A 24008-nucleotide genomic window follows, 5' to 3' on the forward strand; every position below is an offset into this window, starting at 1 on the left:
GGCCCAACAGCCAGCATGAAGAAATGCAGAGAAAGCTCATGGTGCAAAGAGAATAGAACAAATAGAAAAGAAAAACTATGCAAGGTTAAACAGTAAAACCGTAATACTGTAGCCCATGATTACAAAATAATTGTTTTCGCTTGTGCGTAAAGGAAAGTACGGTAATAGTTTCATTGTTTGCACTTGCGTTTGTGAAAAAAAGGAAAGGAGCAATCCAAAAGAATGTGATAAGGACATTGTAGGGCTGGCTTACTTCCAAAATGAACCTTGTCCTGAAACAGAAACGATAAATGTAACTGAAGGTCTGGGAATGTCTTAAGAGAATATTTGAAATACTAGTACATAAAGCAGAAAGTTGCTACTTCTCATTCATAATGTCAGATAATCAGGTGCCTTATTAAGACCATCCAAAAATGGACTTATACATGGATCCTGATATTGTCTTTGCTCCTTATTGAGATAGACCATCAAAAGTCAAATATGAGCCTGTTTTTACCTCCCCATATAACTTGAATTATAATTTGTAGGTTTACCATTCAAATCTGGACTACCTTTACAGGAATACAGATAACCGTCAGGAAATAGATTACAAAGTTACCAACTCAACAGTTTAATAATATAACTAGAGACCAAGTTCAATTACATCCCATCAGCACGTCCAAAGAAACCAGGAGGATTTTCTTAACAGTACACATTTACTCCTTATCCCATCCACTTTTAATAAATAACTTCCTCTCCAATTCCATCACATCATCACTAGAGATGACCAGCCACACCTCTGCAATGATTAATCGAGGGATGCTATAGAGAGAGACATTTGTTCATTCATCTCTAATACTGTAAGAAAGCATTCAGTATCTGGTGGTTCAAGCAAATACAGTTAACCTATGGTGAAAATTCATTCTTGCCAGCGCTGAGATGGCATGAATGTCTTGTTATCAAATACCCAATTTTTTTAGAATGGGTTGTTCCACTTCTCCCAGTCCAAAACTCAGAATTATCTGTTGCCCCAAAACACTCTATATATGATAATGCTTCTGCCCACCACACTGAGTATATGCTGTTGGTAAACCAGTGTTTGTGGCTTAGACTCTGCATAGCTTCTACCTAGATGTCACTGGCAACTAGCTCAATCACATCAAAGTGAAATTTTTAAAACTTAGGTTTTGATCGTGAAAGTCATCAGTGATGGCAATTAATCAGCATATTGAAATTAGTGGAGCTTCAGGAAAATGAATGTCTCACTGCCCAGTGTAAGACAATCCAATACTCCAGGCTGAGTAATGTAAGGCACTCAAAGTTAATTCACATGAATGGAATAAACAAGGAACATGGATTACAAATGACAACACTGCATTTGAAACATCACCATTACAATATATGATCCTGTATAATTCAAAATTAAAATATTTATAACAATTTGTTGATAGGTTGAGACGTCATGATGTGGTACTGAACTACAAAACCAGGGAACCCCAGGTTTGATTGCTGCTGTGATAAGTTAACTGATCTCAGCCTGCAGTGGAAACCACTAAAATTCACTTCATTGGGTCTAGCCTAGGTAGTGGGGAAAATCAGCCACTCAACCCTTACTTCAATGGTGTGCATGGGTACACTGAATAGGAAAAGAAATTGGTTTGTCTGTTATGTTCTAAGACGTTCAGATAATCTACAGACAGTGAGTGTGTATAATCATGAATGTGGGCCACTCATGTACAGAACTAGAGGGCATTTATTTCTGTTGTGGGAAAATTAAATTTTAAAAATATATGTTGTGCCTGAACTGAAAGTTTATTAATGTTTTAGAAAGCCAAAACATTTAAGTGATTGAAAAGCCCAACATTAAGTCCAGGTTTCTCAACACAGCCATGTTTGACATCACATCAGTAATCAATGTCAGCACTCTGATGCAAAACAATTTTCAGCACATCTCTTTCTAAGTTAAGCGCTCCAAAGTTAAGTTAAAAGGAAGTAGTTTAGCACTTACTATTTGGAACAGAAAGGGTTAGGCTTACAAAAGAATCCAATAAATTACATGCTGAATTACATAAATCAAGGTAAAACACCCCAATTTCAGGAGGTGTATCTTAATGATGACCAATTTCTACACCAGTAATGTTGACCAAGCATTGGTGCAGCATAATAACAATTTAACATGCTGTGCTACAGAGAGGCAGGACACAAATTATAGCCAATTCCCTCACATGGCAAGTCTCTGAGTTGGGCAGTGCTGCAGGAAATATCAAACAGAAGTAAAGGATTTTCCACACAGTGATGGGTGGGGTGGGTTTGTAAAATGCAAGGGAGTAAAACTCAGGTTTCTGTTGCACACCTTCCAGACAATGAATAGCACCTATTTGCAGAGTCCAGGATCAAATCACCTAGCATCTGAGGATACAGCAGGCACTTTGAAACATTATATGGAATTAATTGATCTTCCGATATACAATTTCTTTTACTAGTTAATGGGGAGTTTTAGTTAAATGTGTTGGCTCTGACTACAAAGGCAAATAAAATCATAGGTGCTGATAGTGAAGGCTCAAGATGGTATTCAAATTCATGATGCAACAACTTGTTTATGAAAGGTATCTTGGACTAGTATAGGTTTTAGTTCTTCATAACTAAGTCACTGACCTATTTTAAACCTTTGGGAAGTGGCAGCATGTTCAAGGACTTTGGAGAGGAAAGGAAGGTTAGAGATTGGACAGTAATTTGCAAAAGACAAAGTAGTATGCAAAGGAGTCAAGTGTTGATTTTTGACAAGATGGGCAATAATAGCAGATTTGAAAAAGAGTATGGGAAGTACCCAAGGAGAGAGAACCGTTTTAGTGGGAATAAGGTCAAGGGAGCAGGAGGTGGGTCTTATGAACAAAATGACTTTGGAAAGGGCACAAGTGGAGTTGGTTGAGAAACTACAGAAAGATGAGTGTTCAGGGCTAGAATGGGGGAAACCTCAAAGGAACTTTGACCAAATGGGAAAGGGAAGGGAAGCAAGTAGCTGAATATATCGTCGCAATCTCAAAATCATGGAACAGCATAAAAGACAACCATTCAGCCACTGAGTCTGTGCCAGCACTTTTGAAGACAATCCAGTTAGTTCCACTTCCTCAGTCTTTCTCCATTTCCCTACATCTTTTTGTCCTTTCTCCTTTATTTATCCAATTCCCCATTTGAAAGCTACTATTGGATCTGCTGCCTCCATCTCATCAGGCAATGCATTCCAAGACTTCCTGTGTTTGTACGCTATACCTTTATTTAAGCCCAGGATCTCGTGCTTTAAAACTGTTTTGTTAACCTGTCCTATCACCTTCAAAGATTTATGCACATACATTCCCAGATCTTGTTCTCACCTTACGCATTTTCTCTAATTCTTGCTGTTTGTCTTCATTTGCCACCTGCAGCTCTTTCATTCTTTGTGCTATCTCTTCTTGCTCTGCTTGTAGTTTCTGTCGCAGCTCTCGCCGTTTCTGTCGTCCTTCTTTGTGTGGAGGAAGTCTTTGGTCCTTCAGTAAGCTGACTGCTGTTTGAATAGCTATTTAAAATGCACAAAGTCAGAAACAAAGCACAAAACTATGTTTGTCAGGTGTTATAAAATTGAAGCTACACTGTCAGTATCCTCTACAGTTGGCCAGCACTCATTCCAGACTTGTGCCAATATGCACTCTGCTGGAATGCAAATTATTCCGTCAATATGTCTCCGTTGCTTTGAGTGACTAGTTTTATGGACGCAGGGACCAGAATTTATGGCTTCTTGGAACCTGTTAGGTGTAGTGGTTGCGAGTCTGGGGACGAAGTGATTAATAGCGCTGTCAAAGCCTATTGGCCTTATAGGAAAAATAGTTCTATTAAATAGAACTTATGGCGATAGCATTGTAAAGATAACAAAAGATTGGATTCATAAGTAGGAAGAATTTGAGAGGAGGTAAATGTGGTGCAGCCCAAGATGCTTTGAAATGTGTGTGTGTAAATGCACACGGTGTAGTAAATGAGGCTGGTGAGCTGCAGTCACAAGTTGTAATATTGATACAGTAGCAAAAACTAATATTTGGTTCAATGACTGGGGAACTTGATATCCTTGGTTGCAAGCAATTTAGAAAGATAGAGAAGGGAAAAAAAAAGTGTTGACAATATTGGCCAAAAACACAAAAAGCACTGGTGAGGGTTGATGTATATGAAGGATCGAAACAGAATTTATTTGGTTAGAATTATGAAACAATAGAGAAGTTAATGTGCTACTGGGTGTGCACCATCAACTACCAAATAGTGGGGAAGGAGGTAGAGCAGTAATTTTGTAGATGACTTACATAAAAAAGGAAAAACCTCATAGTAGTGATAACAGCAACTCAAAATTAGCCATGAAAGCAAAGCTGAAAATCCTGGGAAGTTACATCACACCAATTTTGACATACAGGAGTGAGCGTTGAATGATCAGTGAAGCAATGCAGAAAAGAATTGAGGCTGCACAGTTGTGGTTTTTGAGGCGAATAATGAAGATATCATGAACAAGTCACACTATCAATGTTAGTAAAATCTGAGACCAAAAGAAAAGAGATCTGCTGACCAAGATCAGGAAGAGATAGAATTTCTTGGGCACAGAATAAGAAATCATGATTTAGAAAGTCTGATGCTGATGGGAAAGATCAATGGTAAAAGAAATCGAGGTAGCAAAGAACAATCTGTTTTTAAAGAGCCTCAAACTGGATGAATGAACCACCAATGAAGATGATCCATGTCTCCAGAGCAAGATTAACATGGAGGTCCATGGTCACCAATGTTCTCTTAGGGCATGGTACCTGAAGACAGTATATTTCAAATATCCCAATATAGACTGGCATAGCAACAGCGTAAAGGACAAAGAGGGGCCAGAATTCCTGAAATGTGTACAAGAGCACTTTCTTGATCAGCGTGTTTCCAGCCCAGCAAGGAAGAAAGCGGTGTTGTATCTAGTTTTGAGAGTGAAGTGGGGCAAGTGAAGCATATTTCAGTGGGAGAGCATTTGGGGAATATTGATAATATAATCAAGTTTGGAACAGTTATGGAAAAGGACAAGAAATAATCAAACAAAAATATATAACTCCACTGTGTTGAAAAGGGATCTGGCCTTTCGATAGGAATCAAAAATTGTAGGTGCAACATTAATTGAACTGTGGGGGGCCTCCAAAGAGTTGGATTAGGTAAAGAATAAACACATTCCTATGGGGGGGGCGGAAAGAGATCAGTTCACCAACCTTATTCACCACACTATGTGCATTTACACACTTGCATTCCAAACACATCTTGGACTGCCCCACATTTGCCTCCTGTCTGATCCTTCCTATTTCTGAATCCAATCTCTTGTTGATATGGTGATAGCATTGTAAAGACAAAACAGCTCCATAGATGATGAAAAATACAGAGGCTGAAGTGAGACAGAAAAGGAGACTTATGACAAATGTAAGAAAGTTCTCTACTGTATTATGAATCCAAGTTGAATAAAGTACAGAGGAGATCTCAAAAAAGGGAATAAGAGGAATAAAGGATACAAGAATAGATTAGCGGCTAGCATAAAAGGGAACCAAAAGTCTTCATGAACACAAAAATAGTAAAAAGGTAGTCAAATGAATGGGATTTTTGGGGGGGGGGGGGGGGGGGGGGGGATGTGGGGGGCTGCAATTAGGGACCCCAAAAAAAATCATTCCTGTGGAGGCAGGAGAAGAGGATGCTGTCAAAGTAGCATTATTGGATCGGATAAAAAATAGGCACAGCCTAATGTTTGTGGTGAGGACATCTTTAGAGAGAATAATCTGGAATAAAATTCATTTGTATTTTGAAAAGTGTGAGCTAATATATGAAAGTCAGCACAGATTTGTTAAAGGTAAATTGTGTTCAATTAACTTGATTGAGTTCTTTGAAGAAGTAATGGAGAGGACTGAAGACAATGCAGCTGATGTAATGTACATAGACATTCAAAATGCACCTGACAAAGTACCACATAATAACCTCTAGGCAAAGTTAAAACCTATTATGATCAAAGGGACAGTGGCAAGATGCACACAAAAACTGGCTGAGGGCCAGAAAACAGAGTGTAATGGTAAACAGTTGCTTTTCAGAGAGTGGGGAGATAAACAGTGGAGTTCCCGAGGGTCAGTATTACAGTCAGTGCTCTGACATTTATTAATGACCAGGACTTGGGTATTGCAGGCATAATTTCAATGTTTACAGATGACACAAAGCTCAGAAATATAGTAAACAATGAATAGTGCCACAGACAGAATGCATGTTTTCCTTTACTGCCCATGATCAGCATGTTTTGTATGAAGGTGGTGCATCTTTTCTTACCCTTGAAGTGTATGTCCCAACAAAATAATTCAGCAGCAAGCTTTTGTGAATTTAAAATTTTTTAAATTCTCACACACTTACCCCGAGTTAAACACGACGTCTCACACACTCAATTTCTCTCTCTCACATTCACACACAAAGATTAGATACAGGATAAGGTAATGCACTTTTGCTGATTATAGTCATCTCTGCCTCTGGTTTACAAACTCCGGTTCCACACGTGGCAGGCTTGTAGGTTCTTGGATGGTTTTGATGCTTTAAAGTTGAAGTGACGGTCTTGTAAAGTGAAGGGTTCTCGGTAGGCTGAGAGGTTTCTTGTAGTTGAATCTCTAAGGGATTGGTTCTCAGATGAACTTTAACTAGAACAGGTTATGTGCTACTGCTGCCTAATGTCACACAGCTTCCCAAATCTGGGTCACAGACAGGCTGAACTGGTGGTTCGATGGCTTTTGGTAGAACTGCATGCAAACATCTTGCGTTGATTTTTAAAAAACTGACAGAAAACATGGCTGTCTCACCATATGACTTCCATAAGTTCAAAGTCCTTTCCAAATTAGGAGGGTGGTGTTCATGTTGATTCTACCACCTATATTACGGGTTAACACCTTGGGTTTGAGACAGTCAGTGCCTTTGTTTCAGAATTACCCATTCACTTTGATAACATTTTTGGTTGGTTTCACGGAAGGGCATTGAATCACATCAGTATGGAAGGTTCTTTTGTGTTGATCCATCCTTAAACAAAGCTGTACGAATTCCCCAGATGGCTGTGAATATCCATATTTAATTAGGTATTCGCTGGAGGTATGCTAATGTCTGTAGCTTAAATGCCAAAGTTCACATGATTTTCAGCAGCCATTTTAGTCGCCTGTTTGTGTCCAGTTTTCAAAAAGTATTGACTGCAAGCTCATAACAGACTGGGGCATGACACGTCTCCACCGCATGGGGAAAAAATTGAATATTGATGACTTTCTTTTACATGACTTCCTTGTGAAGCAAAAGAAAACATACACATCCACTCTTCACACATTCAGGCACAGACTGTAGCAGTACTGAATCACTGTTTTCTCTATCTGTTGCATCCTCTTAAAAGAATTCCCAGTTACGTATTATCTGGTGATGGTTCATTAATATTTGTATACAAGTTTTCTTGGACGTTAACATCAACAGACATAAGATTCTCAATGCATTTAGCAGTTGGGGAAAGTTCAAATCCCATGCTGGCTCCCGGGCAGGAGTCAGATTTCACAAGTCTGGCACCTGCTTCAAAGTTTGCAGTATGTAAATTGCTCTGATTGTTTTGCTGTGTTGTCTGTGAGCCTCTTAATGGCTGCTTCCATAATCCAAAAGTCTTAAAATTTAGGCTCTGGTCTATTGATGATTTTTATTTCTAGGTTGATGGCGTGCGGAATATTGCTTTTAAACCCCTGTGGTATTCCCTGCGCCTTACCCTCAGCGGGCTCGAGAATTGAACTGCTGGGTTTTTGAACCAGATCCTGTGATGGTTTAGTGAATAGTTCTACGTTAGCTACACTTGTACTTCGCTTGTGGCTTTCACAACTGCTGTTTGTCTTAGGTGATACTGGCTTCTCTTTTTCTTTTACTTCGAGGATGGGTTTGTCAACAATCTGCCCCACATCCTCTTGGACACTATTGCCTGCAGGTGGCTGGCCAGCTTCTGCTGCATTACCCTGTGCCACTTAGACAGTGAGGGTGACACCTCACCCAGACAATCTGTTGGCTTGGGAACTTTCTCCGTCCCCAATAAATCCTGAAAGAAGATGTTGCTAACTAGACCCTTTGTTCTTTTTAAGTTCTGCAGCCCTTGCCTTGCCTCTTTAAACTCTACTGGCCTGGTTTTGGCCACTTTAGCTTTATAAGTTCCATCTGAACCTTTTTTTACTTCAGTAGGCTTTCTCCCGGCCTCTGGAAAATCCTCTGGCTTTCCTTTTATTTCCCTAGTCCTTATTGGCTCCATCACTCCTCAGCTCTCTGCAGCTGAGCAGAATTTTGTTGGTTCCTTTCTAGTCCACAGAGACTGGGGAAAAGTTTTTAACCCTTTGGCCACAGTACCTGGTACCCCAGGAACTCATTTCCCAACAATAGGCCCACTCCTTCTATGGGTAAGCTCAGAACAATCCCAACCATCACTACACCAGTGACCAACGTACTCTGCAGGTGTAATTTTACTAGGGGAACCTTTAAACATGTATCAGTAAGCCCTTTTACCAGCATTGTGGCATTTGTTCTGCTTTTGGGTGGAACCTTAGCAACCTCTGCTACAAGCACCCTGCATCTCTAAAAATTGTCATTTCTCTTCTTTGGCTTGCGAAACAAAAGGATCCATTGTCCCTTTGTGCAAGAAACCTTGGCAGGTATTCTGTCCTATCCCCACTCCATTTGAGTCTGGGTTCACTACCTTCCTTCCAGACTATAGGGATGGTTCTGACCACAGCTCCCTGTGGGTCTTTTGGCAAACCAACAATTTTCTTTGCTGTGTCAAAGCTTTCCACACTAAAGACACACACAGGGCCTGGCCGGTTGACCTTCCAGATTCTCTCTCTTTAAAGTTGGGGATTGACCTGCCCTGTCTTCTTTACTCTCCTTTCTTCGAGTCTAGCTCTGTCCCATCTATCACCTCATCATCTCTCCCTTGTTGGTAGGAGTTACTAGATCCAAATTTGTTTTGGTTTAGAGGTTTGTTGGTTAATTCTTAGTCATCAGCCATGATGGCTGTCCCTCTGACCTTTAAATCCCTTTGTTCCTCTAGATGAGTTTTAAGGTTTTATGGAAGGCAGTTTTTGATCTCCTCTAGCAGTGCTATTTCTCTTAACACTCTGTCGGTGGGGTCAATTTTTAAAGGCTCGCACCCACTAGTCAAATGCTTGCTGTTTAGTTCTCGCTAACTCAAGGGAAGCCTGAGTGGGCCTTTTACAGAACTGTTGGCAGTACGCCTCCAGTACAAGTCCATAGGCATTGAGAATGGCAGCCTTATCTGTTCATAACTTGCAGAGTTCTCAGCAGGCAGCAAGGAACAAACCCTGCGGGCCCTTCCAACTAGCTGACCTTGTGTCAGGAATGTTCAAGATTCTGCTGGCCATTTTAACTGACTAGACAGTTTCTCAAAGACTGTGAGGAAGGTTTCCATATCCTCTTCTTCACACTTGGTGACAAAATGGGACTACTTTAGGAAATTGAAGCATGTCTCTGGGCTAAAGGCATTTAAAATACCACTAGGTAAATTCAAGTTCTCCCTACCTGCTGCAACCTGTCTTAGTTCCCTATCCTCTTAAGCTTGTAATTCTCTCTCAAGCTTTTGTAGCTGGAAAGCACACTTTCTCTCTCGGAATTCCTTTGCCTGAAATTCTAACTCTAGCCTCTGCTCTTCCAGATGAATTTTGGCTAAGATAGCCTGATCTGTTTCAGGTTCCAGATCCTCCACCTGCTCCAATTCCGGAACGAGGCCAAGATTCTCAGCCACCATCTTTAGTACCTCGGGTTTCCTTGTTTCATTATGTATATTCAGTTCTACCTGTTTAGCTATGGCTTTTAGCTGTTCTATGGTTAAAGAAGCTAATTTTAGCCATGTTAAGTCCTTCTGTTGCATAAATGATTTCACATCAAAATCAGCCATCTTATTTTCTATTGCTAGTATTCATAAAACTTACTGCTGTAATCTCTTTTGTTTTGGGTTCAAAAATTTTGACTATATTATTTTTTCCTTCTACTTCCAATTTCCTTCAAAGTCAGATATGGCTTTTTTGCTCCAGTAGATTTATATAACCCAGATTGTAGTCCCAAATTCTGTCAAGGGCAGAATATGTGTGTTCTTTTCCTGCCTGGGATCAATACTTTTTGTAGGGAGGAGGTGTGTCTTCTTACTCTTGAAGTGCGTGTCCCAATTAAATAATTCAGCAGCAAGCTTTTGAGAGATTAAAAATAAAATCATATATTCTTGCACATTTATCCTGAATAAACACAATATCTCACACACTCGTTCTCACACACACAAAGATTAGATACAGACAATGTAATGCACTTTTACATATTATAGTTATCTCAGTCTTTGGTTTACAAACTCTGGACCCCATGTGGCAGGCTTGTAATTTCTTGTACGGTTTTGAGGCTTTAAAGTTGAAGTGAAGGTCTTGTAAAGCAAAGGGTTCTCAGTAGGCTGAGGTTTCTTGTAGTTGAATTTCTAGGAGGTTGGTTCTCAGCTGAACTTTAACTGGACAGGTTGTATGCTCTGGCTGTCTGAGGTCTCACACCTTATATAGTTCCAGCATAACCTCCCTGCTCTTGTATTTTATGCCTCAGCTAATAAAGGCAAGTATCCCATATGCCGCCTTAACCACCTTACCTACCTGCTCTGCTACCTTAGGGGACCGGTGGACATGCACACCAAGGTCCTTCAGATCCTCGGTACTTCCCAGGGTCCTACCATTCATCGTGTATTCCTGTGCCTTGTTTGTCCTGTCCAAGTGAATCACCTCACACTAATCCAGATTAAATTCCATTTGCACTGATCAGCCCATCAGACCAGCCTGTCCATATCCTCCTATAATCTAAGGCTATCCTCCTCACTATTTAGCACACCACCAATTTTCGTGTCATCCGCGAACTTGCTGATCAACCCTCCTACATTCAATTCTAAATCATTTATATATACCACAAACAGCAAGGGACCCAACACCAATCCCTGTGGAACCCCACTGGACACAGGCATCCAGTCACAAAAACACCCCTCGACCATCACCCTCTGCTTCCTGCCATTCAGCCAGCTCTGGATCCAATTTGCCAAATTGCCTTGGATCCCATGGGCTCTTACCTTTGTTATCAGTCTCCCATGCGGGACCTTGGCAAAAGCCTTGCTGAAGTCCAAATAGATTATGTCAAATGCATTGCTCTCATCTGCACGCCTGGTCACCTCTTCGAAAAATTCAATCAAATTGGACAGACATGACCTCCCCTTAACAAAACCTGCTGACTGTCCTTGATTAATCCCTGCCTCTCCAAGTGTAGATTAAATCTGTCTCTCAGAATTGCTTCCAATAGTTTCCCCACCACTGAAGTTAGGCTGACTGGCCTGTAGTTCCCTGGTTTATCCCTTTCTCCCTTCTTGAATAACGGTACCATATTGGTTGTCCTCCAGTCATCTGGCACCCCTCTGTGGCCAGAGAGGTATTGAAAATTATTGCCAGTGCCCCTGCTATCTCCTCCCTTGCTTCACTCAACAGCCTGGGATACACACAGATAAAAACAAAAAGCTAAAAGCTACTGCGGATGCTGGAAATCCAAAACAAAATAAAAACAGAATTACCTGGAAAAACTCAGCAAGTCTGGCAGCATCGGCGGAGAAGAAATCAGTCAACGTTTCGAGCCCTCATGGCCCTTCGGCAGAACTGAAGCATAGTTTCAAGTTAACTGTTGAGCATTGTTTGAAAATTAAACCAGGCAGCTTGACTCTGATTGGTCAAGGCTTTTGCCCTGAGGAGTGAACCAGTGAATTGCTGCCATTTATTTTGTTTAGCTGAAACAAGCACAATGTACATACCTGTTCTTTCTGTCTGCAAAGAACAGGGCCCCGTGTATTAATATATGTAGCTTCCAGTCCACATAAATGCGCCACACTGCAAGCCCGACTGATAATCTTAAACTGGTTGTAGCGTAATTTTTAGTGCACAGGATTATTTAGCAAATGTTGTCCAATTGCAGAATCACATCTAATGTTAGACACAGCATTTTGAGTTTTGCCAGCACGGGCTAGTTGGGTAGTATAAGCTCATACTTTACAAAAGTTGTTGCTTTCCCTGACATTGGTATTCTTGCGATTGTCTTGATGGGTGCAAGACGAAAGGTTTCAACAAAACGTCTTTTTTCAGCAATACTCAATTAGAGCCATCACAACCAGCAGATAAACAATTTTAATCCCAGTTCAGTGGACTATATTTGAACCCAGCTACATCTTCAAGGCGAAAGAACAGTATACATATATACAAAAATGGCTAGCTGGTTCATCAAAGCTGTCAGGACATCATGACTCGACACTTCCTACCCCCACGCCACCACTGCCATGTGACCCAGGAGAGGCAAAAAACCCAGGGCTGATAAGGGAAATAATATTCTAGAAATCTTGCCTCTAAGCCCTAAAGTGAACAAAAACTGTCTAGGAGATCACAGCAAGCATGTGTTATCTGTTAAGCTCTTACCTTTAATGTGATGTGGTCTCCACCTCAAGAAAAAAAGGCAGTCCAACTCCCTCTTGAAGGTGTGCCGTGAGTCAGCTACCCACTGCACTCACTCCAGAGGCAGACCAACTGTGTCAGTGAAAGCTTTCATATTTGTTCTTTTCCACCTCCCCTCCCTTTGGGTTTTCAGGGTTTCACTCCCTCATTTCTTCACTGTGCACCTTTGCTACCAAGGAATTGAACAGATAGCCGACTCTCTCAGCATATACAGTGTATAAGACATGAAGCCTCAGAACCCTACTCATCGCTGGCTACCCCACTTGCCTCACTTTAACATTATACCTCCCTACGCAGTGTGCTGCAGATCAGACATGTGGCAAGTTTGAACCGTCATCCTTCTACTCTATGACATTGCACATTGCTGCTCTACAAAGCACTACTAAGCCATCTTGATAATGATTCCTCGCACCCATCATGCAAACATATATAGATAAATAACTTACTCACTAGGATACCTTCATCATTCACTTGAACTTAAATATTTTCTTAGCTCAAAATGAATTGGTTATTCTATCAATTCTCTCTGTCCACATAAATTGCATTACAAATTTTCAATTAAACTATTAAAACAGTAATGTAATATTTAAGTGTGTAATACTTAGAGGAGGAAATTGTTTGGCAAATAAATCTCTTCAATTTGTAGCATACTTCCAAACGATTTTAAGTTTAAAGTATATCCTAGCCCTTATTCAGCCACTTAAAAAGCAGCTTGTTTAAAACAAAATACAAATAATTTTCCAGACCATGAAGACCAGCTTGAATGACATATTCCAAACTTGTCCTCTTCTAGCTAAAATTAAATGGAATTGAATCAAATGGATTTTGGCCTTGCACCTTCCTGGTCATGGCTATTAATCCCAATGCTCAAATATAATCAAAATTCGCAGTATTGGCAGTGGCATAGGGTTCATAGAAATTCATTTTCAAAAAGGAATCATAAAGAGTTAAAAAAAAAGATCATTTATCAGAAGACTGCAAACTCCAAAAAGTAATTCAAATCACGGACGGAGAGATCAATGGAAAACATGCTAAACACGCCCAATTTCAAAACATTGAGTAATTGAGTGCAAATTCCATATACTTTGAAGATGATGAAGTGCTGATCTGGTGGATCAACTAGTTTTCACATTTTCTTTGTGAATATGCAACCCTTCCTCACTCCCTTGGGTTAATGGAGAGGACAGACTGGAAACGTAACAAGTTGACATTGAAAGAAATCACACAGCAGATCAATTGCAAACTCCAAAAAGTAATTCAAATCACGGACGGAGAGATCAATGGAAAACATGCTAAACACGCCCAATTTCAAAACATTGAGTAATTGAGTGCAAATTCCATATACTTTGAAGATGATGAAGTGCTGATCTGGTGGATCAACTAGTTTTCACATTTTCTTTGTGAATATGCAACCCTTCCTCACTCCCTTGGGTTAATGGAGAGGACAGACTGGAAACGTAACAAGTTGACATTGAAAGAAATCACACAGCAGATCAATTGCAAACTCCAAAAAGTAATTCAAATCACGGACGGAGAGATCAATGGAAAACATGCTAAACACGCCCAATTTCAAAACATTGAGTAATTGAGTGCAAATTCCATATACTTTGAAGATGATGAAGTGCTGATCTGGTGGATCAACTAGTTTTCACATTTTCTTTGTGAATATGCAACCCTTCCTCACTCCCTTGGGTTAATGGAGAGGACAGACTGGAAACGTAACAAGTTGACATTGAAAGAAATCACACAGCAGATCAATTGCAACTACTCTGATTCACCTGACTGGATTGCCAGAAGGGACATTGGCATAAACAAAGAAGCAGAGAAAATCTCTATGCTGATTTAAGAAATAAGATCCAAAGAGAGGAACATTAAATCCAATGAACAGTTGCTTGGTAGTACAGAACTTGAATATCACTGAAAAAATAGAGATATTTTACTGAAGCTTTTAGTCTTGCACTCCTCAGGACCAATACAAGAATGCCAAATTTCAAACAATCAGTACAATTTATACTATTGGAGAGAAGGGTGCTGATTGGCTGGCAAGTAAACTCTGGTTGGCCAAGCCCATTGAGGAGGAGTATCTGAGAACAGGAAGGGTTTGTATATATGGGTCCACATGTACATGAGAAAAGCAATTTGTACTGGATAGATGGGGTGGGTCAGCAATAGAAAAGCTCCTAAGGACAGAGTGCAGCCATGGGGACAAGCTGCAGCATTAGGAGCAGGAATATAGTATGGAATATACCTGGAGTACTGCTACTAGATTAATTGAGGTTTGCACATTCTGACTCACACAAGATTTGCAGCTATTAAACTCTATGCTTAGGAAGGCTAAAGAAGATTGGATATAAAAATTAGTCCTTAGTTACCTTGGATCCATTCTTGTTTCTTCTTTTTGTCAGATGCACTGATCTCAAAACTCTTATCGGAGCATTTGATCAGCAAGAGACATTTCTTTCCATCTTTGTCTGGTAGAGGCTGCAATGGAAAACAAATATTTTTCTTTTCACAATCTAATTAATTTTGGTCTTCATTCAGATTTGCATACGTTTCGTACGTCAGGCCCTTACCTTAATATTAACATAGACCACAACTTTTGGCATTCTCTGTTTTTGCCCACGATAACAATCATTTACTGAGAGAGAACATAAAAGCATAAGAACTAGGAGCAGGAGTAGGCAATTCAGCCCCTCGAGCCTGCCCCGCCATTCATTATGATCATGGCTGATCTCATTTCGGCCTCAACTCCAATTTCCCACCCTCTCCCCATAATCTTTCAACCCATTACTAATTAAAAATCTGCCTATCTCTTCCTTAAATTTATGCGGCAACCCAGCATCCGCTGCACTCTGAGGTAGTGAATTCCACAGATTCATGACCCTTTGAGAAAAATAATTCCTCCTCATCTCTGATTTAAATCTACCACCCCTTAGCCTAAAACTATGGCCTCTAGTTCTAGAATGCCACAGAAAGGGAACCATCCGCTCCATGTCTACTTTGTCTATCCCCTTTAGCATCTTATATACCTCAATTAGATTACATCTTCTGTAAACAACATTTATTTTAATTACCTTTGGGCTCAAATGGCTCATATTATCAGGAACATGAGCCCAGAAGGGCCACTAATTTCCAGATTTACTAATCTAATTGGTTTGAACTAATATTTGTGGATTTAGAATCAGCATAAGGTCATCAGACTAACCCACAAATAACCCACAGTCTGATGAGGTATAACCAAACTTCCTCTGAAGAAGTATGAGCAGACCTTATGCATGAAGCCAATGCTGTACTGTTGGGGATGGGGCGATGCCAAAGAAGAGGGATGAAAGAAAATTGCACAGTAGCGTATTTTACAACCTCAGGATCCAAACTGCTTTGCACCAATGGAATTACTTGAAGTGTATTATTGTGTTATGTAGTCAATTCACAGACAGCTCAGCCCTACAGACAGGAGATGAGATGGCCGAATAGTTAATTTGTTTTTATATTGCAGGTCGAGGGAGGAAAGTTGACTTGGCCACTGAGGGAGCTCCCTGCATTCTTCAAATGGTGCCACATGACCTCATACACCCACATGCGGCAAGAGAAACAGAGTTAACGTTTTAAGTCCAATATGACTCTTCTTCAGAACTCTTTACCAGTTCCGATGAACAGTCATATTGGACTTCAAACGTTAACTTTGTTTTTCACCCACAGATGCTCCCAGATCTGCTGAGATTTTCTTGCACTTTGTTTTCATTTCCGATCTCCAGCATCAGCAGTATTTTGCTTTTATAACCAGAAATTATTCAGTTATTATAGTGTACTGATAAACCATTCTGAGCAAAGTGCTACATAGTAACAGTGGCCTTTTAAATCACATGCATAAGTAGTGAAATTCTAACTAAACACTTGTTGCTGAGTTACAGAAATTAAAACTGACAGCTGATTTTAATTCAATTTCATGTGAACACAGTTTTGCCATGGTTATCAGAATTATCAGGAAGCGAATAGGACAAGAAGGTGTCCAAGAACACTGCTATCAGACCTAGGTGTCTCATTGGTAAAAGGAGGTTGCGTTTTTTGAACCAAACCCGAAGATTTCGAAGTTAAAAAGAGCCAAGGAAGCAGGTCTTCTCAGCTGAGAAAGTGTTAACAGTCGGAAGGTTAAGAAGTCTGAGTTGAGAGGTTATAGGTTCAGGCTCCACTCCAGAGGCTTTAAGCACAAAACCCAGATTGACACTTCAGTGCATAACTGAGGGAGTTTCACACTGTTGAAGAGGCAGTCTTGAAATGAATCTTGAAAGCGAGGCACTGCCTGCTTTCTCGGGTGAATGTGAAAAATTCCAATGCCACTATTCCATGAAGGGGAGTTCTCGCAATGTCCTGGTCAATATTTATACCTTAATGCAACATCACTAAACAGATTATCAGGTTATTTATCTCATTGCTGTCTGTGTGACCTTGTTCTCCCAAATTGGCTGCAGCATTTCCCTAAATCCCAAAATCTTCAAGTCATGCGAAGCATTTTTTTCTCATTATGTAAGAGTTCATGACTGAGAACTCAGATATAAAAGTAACCATATTGCAGCACTGAAAGATAACATAAGTGCAACGTTAATTAATCCAGAATGAGAAGAAAACAACCAAAGAATGAAAACAATTTAACTTTGAGAATAATTTCAAATATATCATACTGTACAATTTTCTTTCATAACTCATTCTGAACTGCATGGGCAAAATACCTTGCTCAAATATATCCCTATTTGCTAAGATCATAAAAAAGAGGATTAGATCATTCAGCCCATCGAGCCTGCTCCGCCATTCAATAAGATCTTGGCTGATCTGATTGTGGCTTTAACAACACTTTCTTGCCTTCAAAACCCTCAACTCCCTTGTCAATCAAAAATCTGTCTAACTCAGCCTTGAATATCTTAAGTGATCCAGCCTCCACTGCTATCTGAGGAAGAGAATTCCAAAGCCTATCGACCCTCAGAAGAAATTCCCCCTCATCTCCGCCTTAAATGAGACATCCTTTATCTTTAACCTGTGCACTCTAGTTCTAGATTCCCCCATGAGGGGAAACATCCTCTCGGCATCTACCCTATCAAGCTCCTTCAGAATCTTGTATGTTCCAATAAGATCACCTCTCATTCTTCTAAACTAAAATGAGTATAGACCCAACCTGCTCAACCTTTCCTCATAAGACAACCTCTTCATCCCTATCAGCCCAGTGAACCTTCTCTGTACTGCTTTCAAAGTATACCCCCTCCTTAAACAAGGAGACCAAAACTGTACACGTACTCCAGTCTTACCCATGTCCTGTACAGTTGTAGCAAGACTTCCTACTTTTATACTCCGTCCCCCTTTTTGGGGAATGATCCAACAGGTAAGTGGATTGTGATCCTGCTGAATCTGGTTACTTAAACAATAATTGGCATGTATGCACCTGTCTATTAGAATATCTAAGAAGTTTGAATTATCTATTCCTTACTTTAGAAAACTTTGATAGGATTTTGAGCCAATATAGAGCTGAAGAGCTGGGCACTGGAGGCACACATTGTCACAGTTACTACACTTGGTTAGTCAGAAAATACTCACTCTAAATAGTGCTGAGCAAGCGGTGAATAGAGCTAACCATATCCTTTTAACAAGCTTACTTGCAGCAAGCAATCCCAATTCTAAGAGAAAGGAAATTTTTTTAAAAACATGGAAGGGGGTGGGAAACAGTCTAAGGACAGTGCTTCCCAAACTTTTGTGCTTGAAGAATTCCTTTCAAATGGATTAGTAATCATGGGATCCCATCTAAATTATAATACTGGTTCCCCTGGTAAATCTCTACAGATATCCAGGAATGAGGACCCCAGTGTGAGAACCTAAGACACAATGGGTGCGTGAGTGTAGAACCTATGTTGCTGAGCTGGTAATTCAGAGATCTGGACAAATAACTCAGATACAAATGCTAGTTCAAATCCTACCATGCCTGTTTGGGAATTTAGACTCAGTTCAAAATATTTTTTAAAAACAGGAAACTAAAAGGAAAGCTGGTACCAGTAAAGGGTGGCCATGGAACTGTTTCATTGCCACAAAAACCCAGCTACTTCACTAATGTCCTTTACGGAAGGAAGCCTGCTGTCCTTACCACATCCGGCCTATACATGACATTCCTAGAGGTTTGGTCAACTGACACCAGCAAATATTATTGCATTCGATTTCCTGCGTTTTCTCACCTTATCCACAAGTAATATATTATGACTCATTATAAGTTAATTACAATGGTTAGGGCATTGTATGCGCATGTGAGTTTGATAAACATAGCAAGCAGTAAAAGAACTGGCAACCGAATAGTTAATTCACAGATCTAACCACTGAAGTTTTACAGTGTTACCAATTTCAAAACAAAAAAATGCAAACTTAGCTCTATTGTTGTCCAAAGGTCACTATTTTGGTCACTTATGCAGTTTGTAACATTTAGGCACATTTACCTCCACGTAGCATTGGGAGCTCAATAAAATATCTCCTTTTTTTTCTTTCAGATCTTCACCAACGTAATACGAAATTACATCAGGCTTCAGTAAAAACCAACGCTCATTCCAGTTCTTCCTTTTGTGTCCTTTTTTCCACATATAACCCTATTTAAAAGATAACAATGCAGCATTAATTTGAACACAAGAGATTTCGGCTACAATTAAAGCTCATGGGATTGAAGGCAAAATATTCACCTGGTGAGGCAGTAAAAGAGAGAGAATATTGGAAAGAAGTGGCCAGTGCTGTCCCACAAGGCTCAGTGGTGGGGCCTCAACTATTCACCATATTTATTATAGACCTAGATTACACAATAACAAGCCATATATCCAAGTTTGCCAGAGACACAAAGATTAGTGGCAGTGTAAGCAGTGCATTTATTAAAATTACAAAGAAACTCTGACAGGTTAAGTGAGTGGTCAAAATTGTGGCACATGGATTTTAAGAGTGAAGTAATTCACGTTAGACCAAAAATGAGTATTTTTTTAAATGATGAAATATTAGGACCTCCAAAGAGATTTAGGCATCCATATAGACAGATCACTAAACTATCTTCCACAAAGAGAAGTGGATGCTAACTCAATTAACAATTTTAAATCTTAGATTGACAGATTTTTGGTGTTAAGGTATTTTTTTTTTAATTCATTCATGGGATGTGGGCATCACTGGCTGGGCCAGCATTTATTGAGCTGTCTTCTTGAACCACTGCAGTCCATATGGTGTCAGCGCATCCACAGTGCTGTTAGGGAGGGAGTTCCAGGATTTTAGTCCAGTGACAGTGAAGGACTGACAATATATTTTCAAGTCAGCATGGTGAGTGTCTTGATAGGGAACTTGGAGGTGGTGGTGTTGTCATGTATCTGCTGCAATTGTCCTTCTAGATGGTAGTGGCTATGGGTTTGGAAAGTGCTAAGGAGGCTTGGTGAGTTCCTGCAGTGCATCTTGGAGATGGTACACGCTGCTGCCACTGTGCGTCAGTGGTGGGGGGAGTGAAAATTTGTGGATGGGGTGCCAATCAAGTGGGTTGCTTTGTCCTGGATGGTGTCAAGTTTTTTTTTTGAGTATTTTTGGAGCTGCATTCATACAGGCAAGTGGAGAGCACTCCATCACACTCCTGACTTGTGCCTTGGAGAGTCAGGAGGTGAATTATTCGCCACAGGGTTCCTAGCTTCTGACCTGCTCTTGTAGCCACAGTATTTATATGGCTAGTCGTGTTCTGTTTCTGCTCAATGGTAACCCCCAGGATGTTGATATTGGGGGATTCAGCAATGGTAAAGCCATTGAATGTCATGGGGCAGTGGTTAGATTCTCTCTTGTTGAAGATGGAATGTTACTTGCTACTTGTCAGCCCAAGCCTGGATATTGTCCAAGGTCTTGCTGCATTTGGACATAGGCTGCTTCAGTATCTGACAAGTCGTGAATGGTGCTGAACATTGTGCATCATGAGTGAGCATCCCCACTTCTGATCTTATGATGGAAGGAAGGTCAGTGATGAAGCAGCTGAAGATGGCTGGGCCTAGGACACTACCCTGAGGAACTCCTGCAGTGATGTCCTGGAATTGAGATGATTGACCTCCAACAACCACAACCATCTTCCTTTGTGCTAGTTATGACTCCAATCAATCATCGGAGAGCTTTCTCGATGATTCCCATCGATTCCAGTTTTGCTGGGGCTCCTTGATGCCACATTGGGTCAAATGCTACCTTGATGTCAAGGGCAGTCACTCTCACCTTACCTCTGGAGTTGAGCTCTTTTGTCCATGTTTGACCCAGGGCTGTAATGAGGTCAGGAATTGAGTGGCCCTGGCAGAACCCAAACTGGGCGTCAATTAGCTTGTTATTGCTAAGCAAGTGCCACTTGACAGCACTATTGATGACCCCTTCCATCACTTTACAGATGGAAAGTAGACTGATCTTTTGCACTGATGTGCCGGGCTCCCTCATCATTGAGGATGGGGATATTTGTGGAGCCTCCTCCACCAACAAGTTGTTTAATTGTCCACCGCCATTCACAACTGGATGTGGCAGGACTGCAGAGCTTAGATCTGACCCATTGGTTGTCGGATCGCTTAGCCCTGTCTTGCTGCTAACTTGCTGCTTATGCTGTTTGGCACGCAAGTAGTCCTGCATACTAGCTTCACCAGGTTGACACCTCATTTTTAGGTACGCCCTCCTGCACTCTTCATTGAACCAGGGCTGATCCCCTGGCTTGGGGTAATAGTAGAGCAGGGGACATACCAAGGCATGAGGTTAGAGATTGTGTTCACGTACAATTCTGCTGCTGCTGATGGCCCACAGTGCCTCATGGATGCCCAGTCTTGGGTTGCTAGATCTGTTTGAAATCTATCCCATTTAGCACAGTAATAGTGCCACACAACATGATGGAGGGTATCCTCAACGTGAAGACGGGACTTTGTCTCCACAAGGACTGTGCGCTGGTCACTCCTATCGATACTGTCATGAACAGATACATCTGCGGCAGGCAGGTTGGTGAGGATGGGGTCAAGTATGTTTTTCCCTCTTGTTGGTTCCTTCACCACCTGCCGCAGACCCAGTCTAGCAGCTATGTCCTACAGGACTCAGCCTGCTTGGTCAGTAGTGGTGCTACTGAGCCACTCTTGGTGATGGACATTGAAGTCCCCCACCCAGAGTACATTCTGCACCCTTTCCACCCTCAGTGCTTTCTCCCAAGTGATGTTCAACATGGAGGAACACTGATTATCAGCTGAAAGGCCAGGGAGCGGGGGGGAGCAGGAATGAGGGGAGAGGGTGCAGTACGTGGTAATCAGCAAGACGTTTCCTTGCCCATGCTTGACCTGATGCCATAAGACTTCCTGGAGGCTGGAGTCGATGTTGAGGACTCCCAGGGCAACTCTCTCCCAACTGTATACCAGTGTGCCGCCACCCCTCATACCCAGGGATGGTGGTGATGGTGGCTGGGACTTCATATGTAAGGTATGATTCTGTGAGTATGACTATAATCAGGCTGTTGCTTGACTACTCTGTGAGACAGCTCTCCCAATTTTGGCACTAACCCCCAGATGTTACTAAGGAGGACTTTGCAGGGTCTACAGGGCTGAGTTTGCGATTGTCATTTCCAGTGTCTAGGTTAATACCAGACGGTCCGCCCAGTTCCATTCTTTTTAGGCTTTTTAACAGATTGATACAACTGAGTGGCTTGCTAGGCCATTGCTATGGGTCTAGAATCACATGTAGGCCAGACCAGGTAAGGGCGGCAGATTTCTTTCCTTAAAAGGACTCTGGTGAACCAGATCTGTTTTTACAACAATGGTTTCATGGTCATCGTTAGACTTTTAATTCCAGATTTTTATTGAATTCAAATTTTGCCATCTGCCATGGTGCGATTCGAACCCAGGTCCCCAGAGCATTACCCTGGATCTCTGGATTACTGGTCCCGTGACAATACCACTACGCAAAGGTTGATGGATGGAGTTAAGTCACGGATCAGCCTTGATCTCATTAAATTGCAGAACAGGCTCGAGGGGCTGAATGACCTACTCCCATTTCCATGTTCTAATAACTGATAACCACATGTCTTGAACCGCTAAAACACTATAAGCAGCTCATTGCAAGTGACAGCCACAAATTAAGGAATTATACCCTCTCAATTTTTGTAGAACTGGAAGGACCAGTGAGGAAGCAAAGGAGTCACCGCAGTCTAACCATTGTTTCAAATCCTTTTTAAGTTTTTAAAATACTATAATGTGCTTTTCTACACTTACTATACAAAGATCCACCATAGGTGCTTTAATTGGCAAAATAATGCCTGTTTTGCTTGTAGACAGAGACTGAACAATTGAGATTTTTCAGATGTACTCCCTCCTCCCCATGTTTTTAAGTAATAATCTTTCACCTCCATTAATAACTCCATGGCACCCACTAACCGCCACCTGAGAGTAGGGGAATGGTAGAATAGTGGTAGTATTACTGGACTAGTAATCCAGAGGCCTGGACTAATGTTCCAGTGACATGAGTTCTAATGCCACCATGATGACGGGGAATTTAAATACAATTAATCAATAAATCCAGAATAAAAAGCTTATCTCAATAATGATCATCATGAAACTACGAGATTGTCATTCAAACCCATCTGGTTCGTTAATGTCCTTCAGGGAAGGAAATCTGCCATCCTACCTGCTCTGACTTACATGTGACTCCAGACCCACAGCAATGTGGTTGACTCTTAACTGCCCTCTGAAATGGCTGATCAACTCAATCAGTTGCATCAAACCGCTACAGGAAAGTCTAATAAGAATAAAATGGCTAGTCCAGTTAAATTTCTGGTCAATGGCATCCTCCAGGATGTTGATGATGGAGTGACTGGGTAGTGGTAATGCTGTTGAAAATCATGGGGAGATGGTTATATTCTCTCTTGTTGGAGATGGTTAAAGCCTGGCACATAAGTGGAAAGTAACATTTACATCACACATCAGCCCAAGGCTGAATGTTTTCCAGATCTTGCTGCATGTTGACATGGGCTGCTTCAGTCTCCAGGGAATCACAAATGGTACTGAACACTGTGCAATCAACCACCAACATCCCCACTTCCAAACTTACGATGGAAGAAAAGTCATTAATAAAGCAGCTGAAGATGGTCGAGTTTAGGACATAATCCTGAAGAAATCCTGCAATGATGTCCTGGGGTTAGGATGATTGGCATCCAACAACCACAACTATCTCTTCTTTTTGCAAAGTATAGCTCTAACCATTGGAGATTTTTACCCCAATCCATGAGTCTGTCTCTGACAGCAAGCTTGTAGGCAGCATCAGTTCTGGTCTGTTAACTGGATACTTAGATCAACTTCATGTGCTCCATCAGTTGTTTCACCAATACTATGGTATTGGGAATGGAACCCTAGATTTCAGATGTTATGAATTTGAATTCAGAATCCAAATGAACTGTGAAGCTTATCCTTGTGC

The 24008-nt window shown here is 41.0% G+C and overlaps 1 protein-coding gene across 3 annotated transcripts in view; it reads right to left on the minus strand.

Moving 5' to 3' along the window:
• Positions 1–24008, minus strand: part of swap70b (switching B cell complex subunit SWAP70b) — a 141609-nt gene that overhangs the window by 48938 nt on the left and 68663 nt on the right. For all 3 annotated transcript variants that reach the window (XM_078549193.1, XM_078549195.1, XM_078549194.1), the window contains 3 exons: positions 19028–19174; positions 14933–15041; positions 3351–3532 (listed from right to left, as the gene is read on the minus strand). In XM_078549193.1, coding sequence (XP_078405319.1) covers positions 3351–3532; positions 14933–15041; positions 19028–19174 — 438 coding nt within the window. The remainder of the gene's footprint in view (positions 1–3350; positions 3533–14932; positions 15042–19027; positions 19175–24008) is intronic.

The sequence above is a fragment of the Cetorhinus maximus genome, chromosome 9, assembly GCF_964194155.1.
Source record: "Cetorhinus maximus chromosome 9, sCetMax3.hap1.1, whole genome shotgun sequence".
Taxonomy (NCBI): Eukaryota; Metazoa; Chordata; class Chondrichthyes; order Lamniformes; family Cetorhinidae; genus Cetorhinus; species Cetorhinus maximus.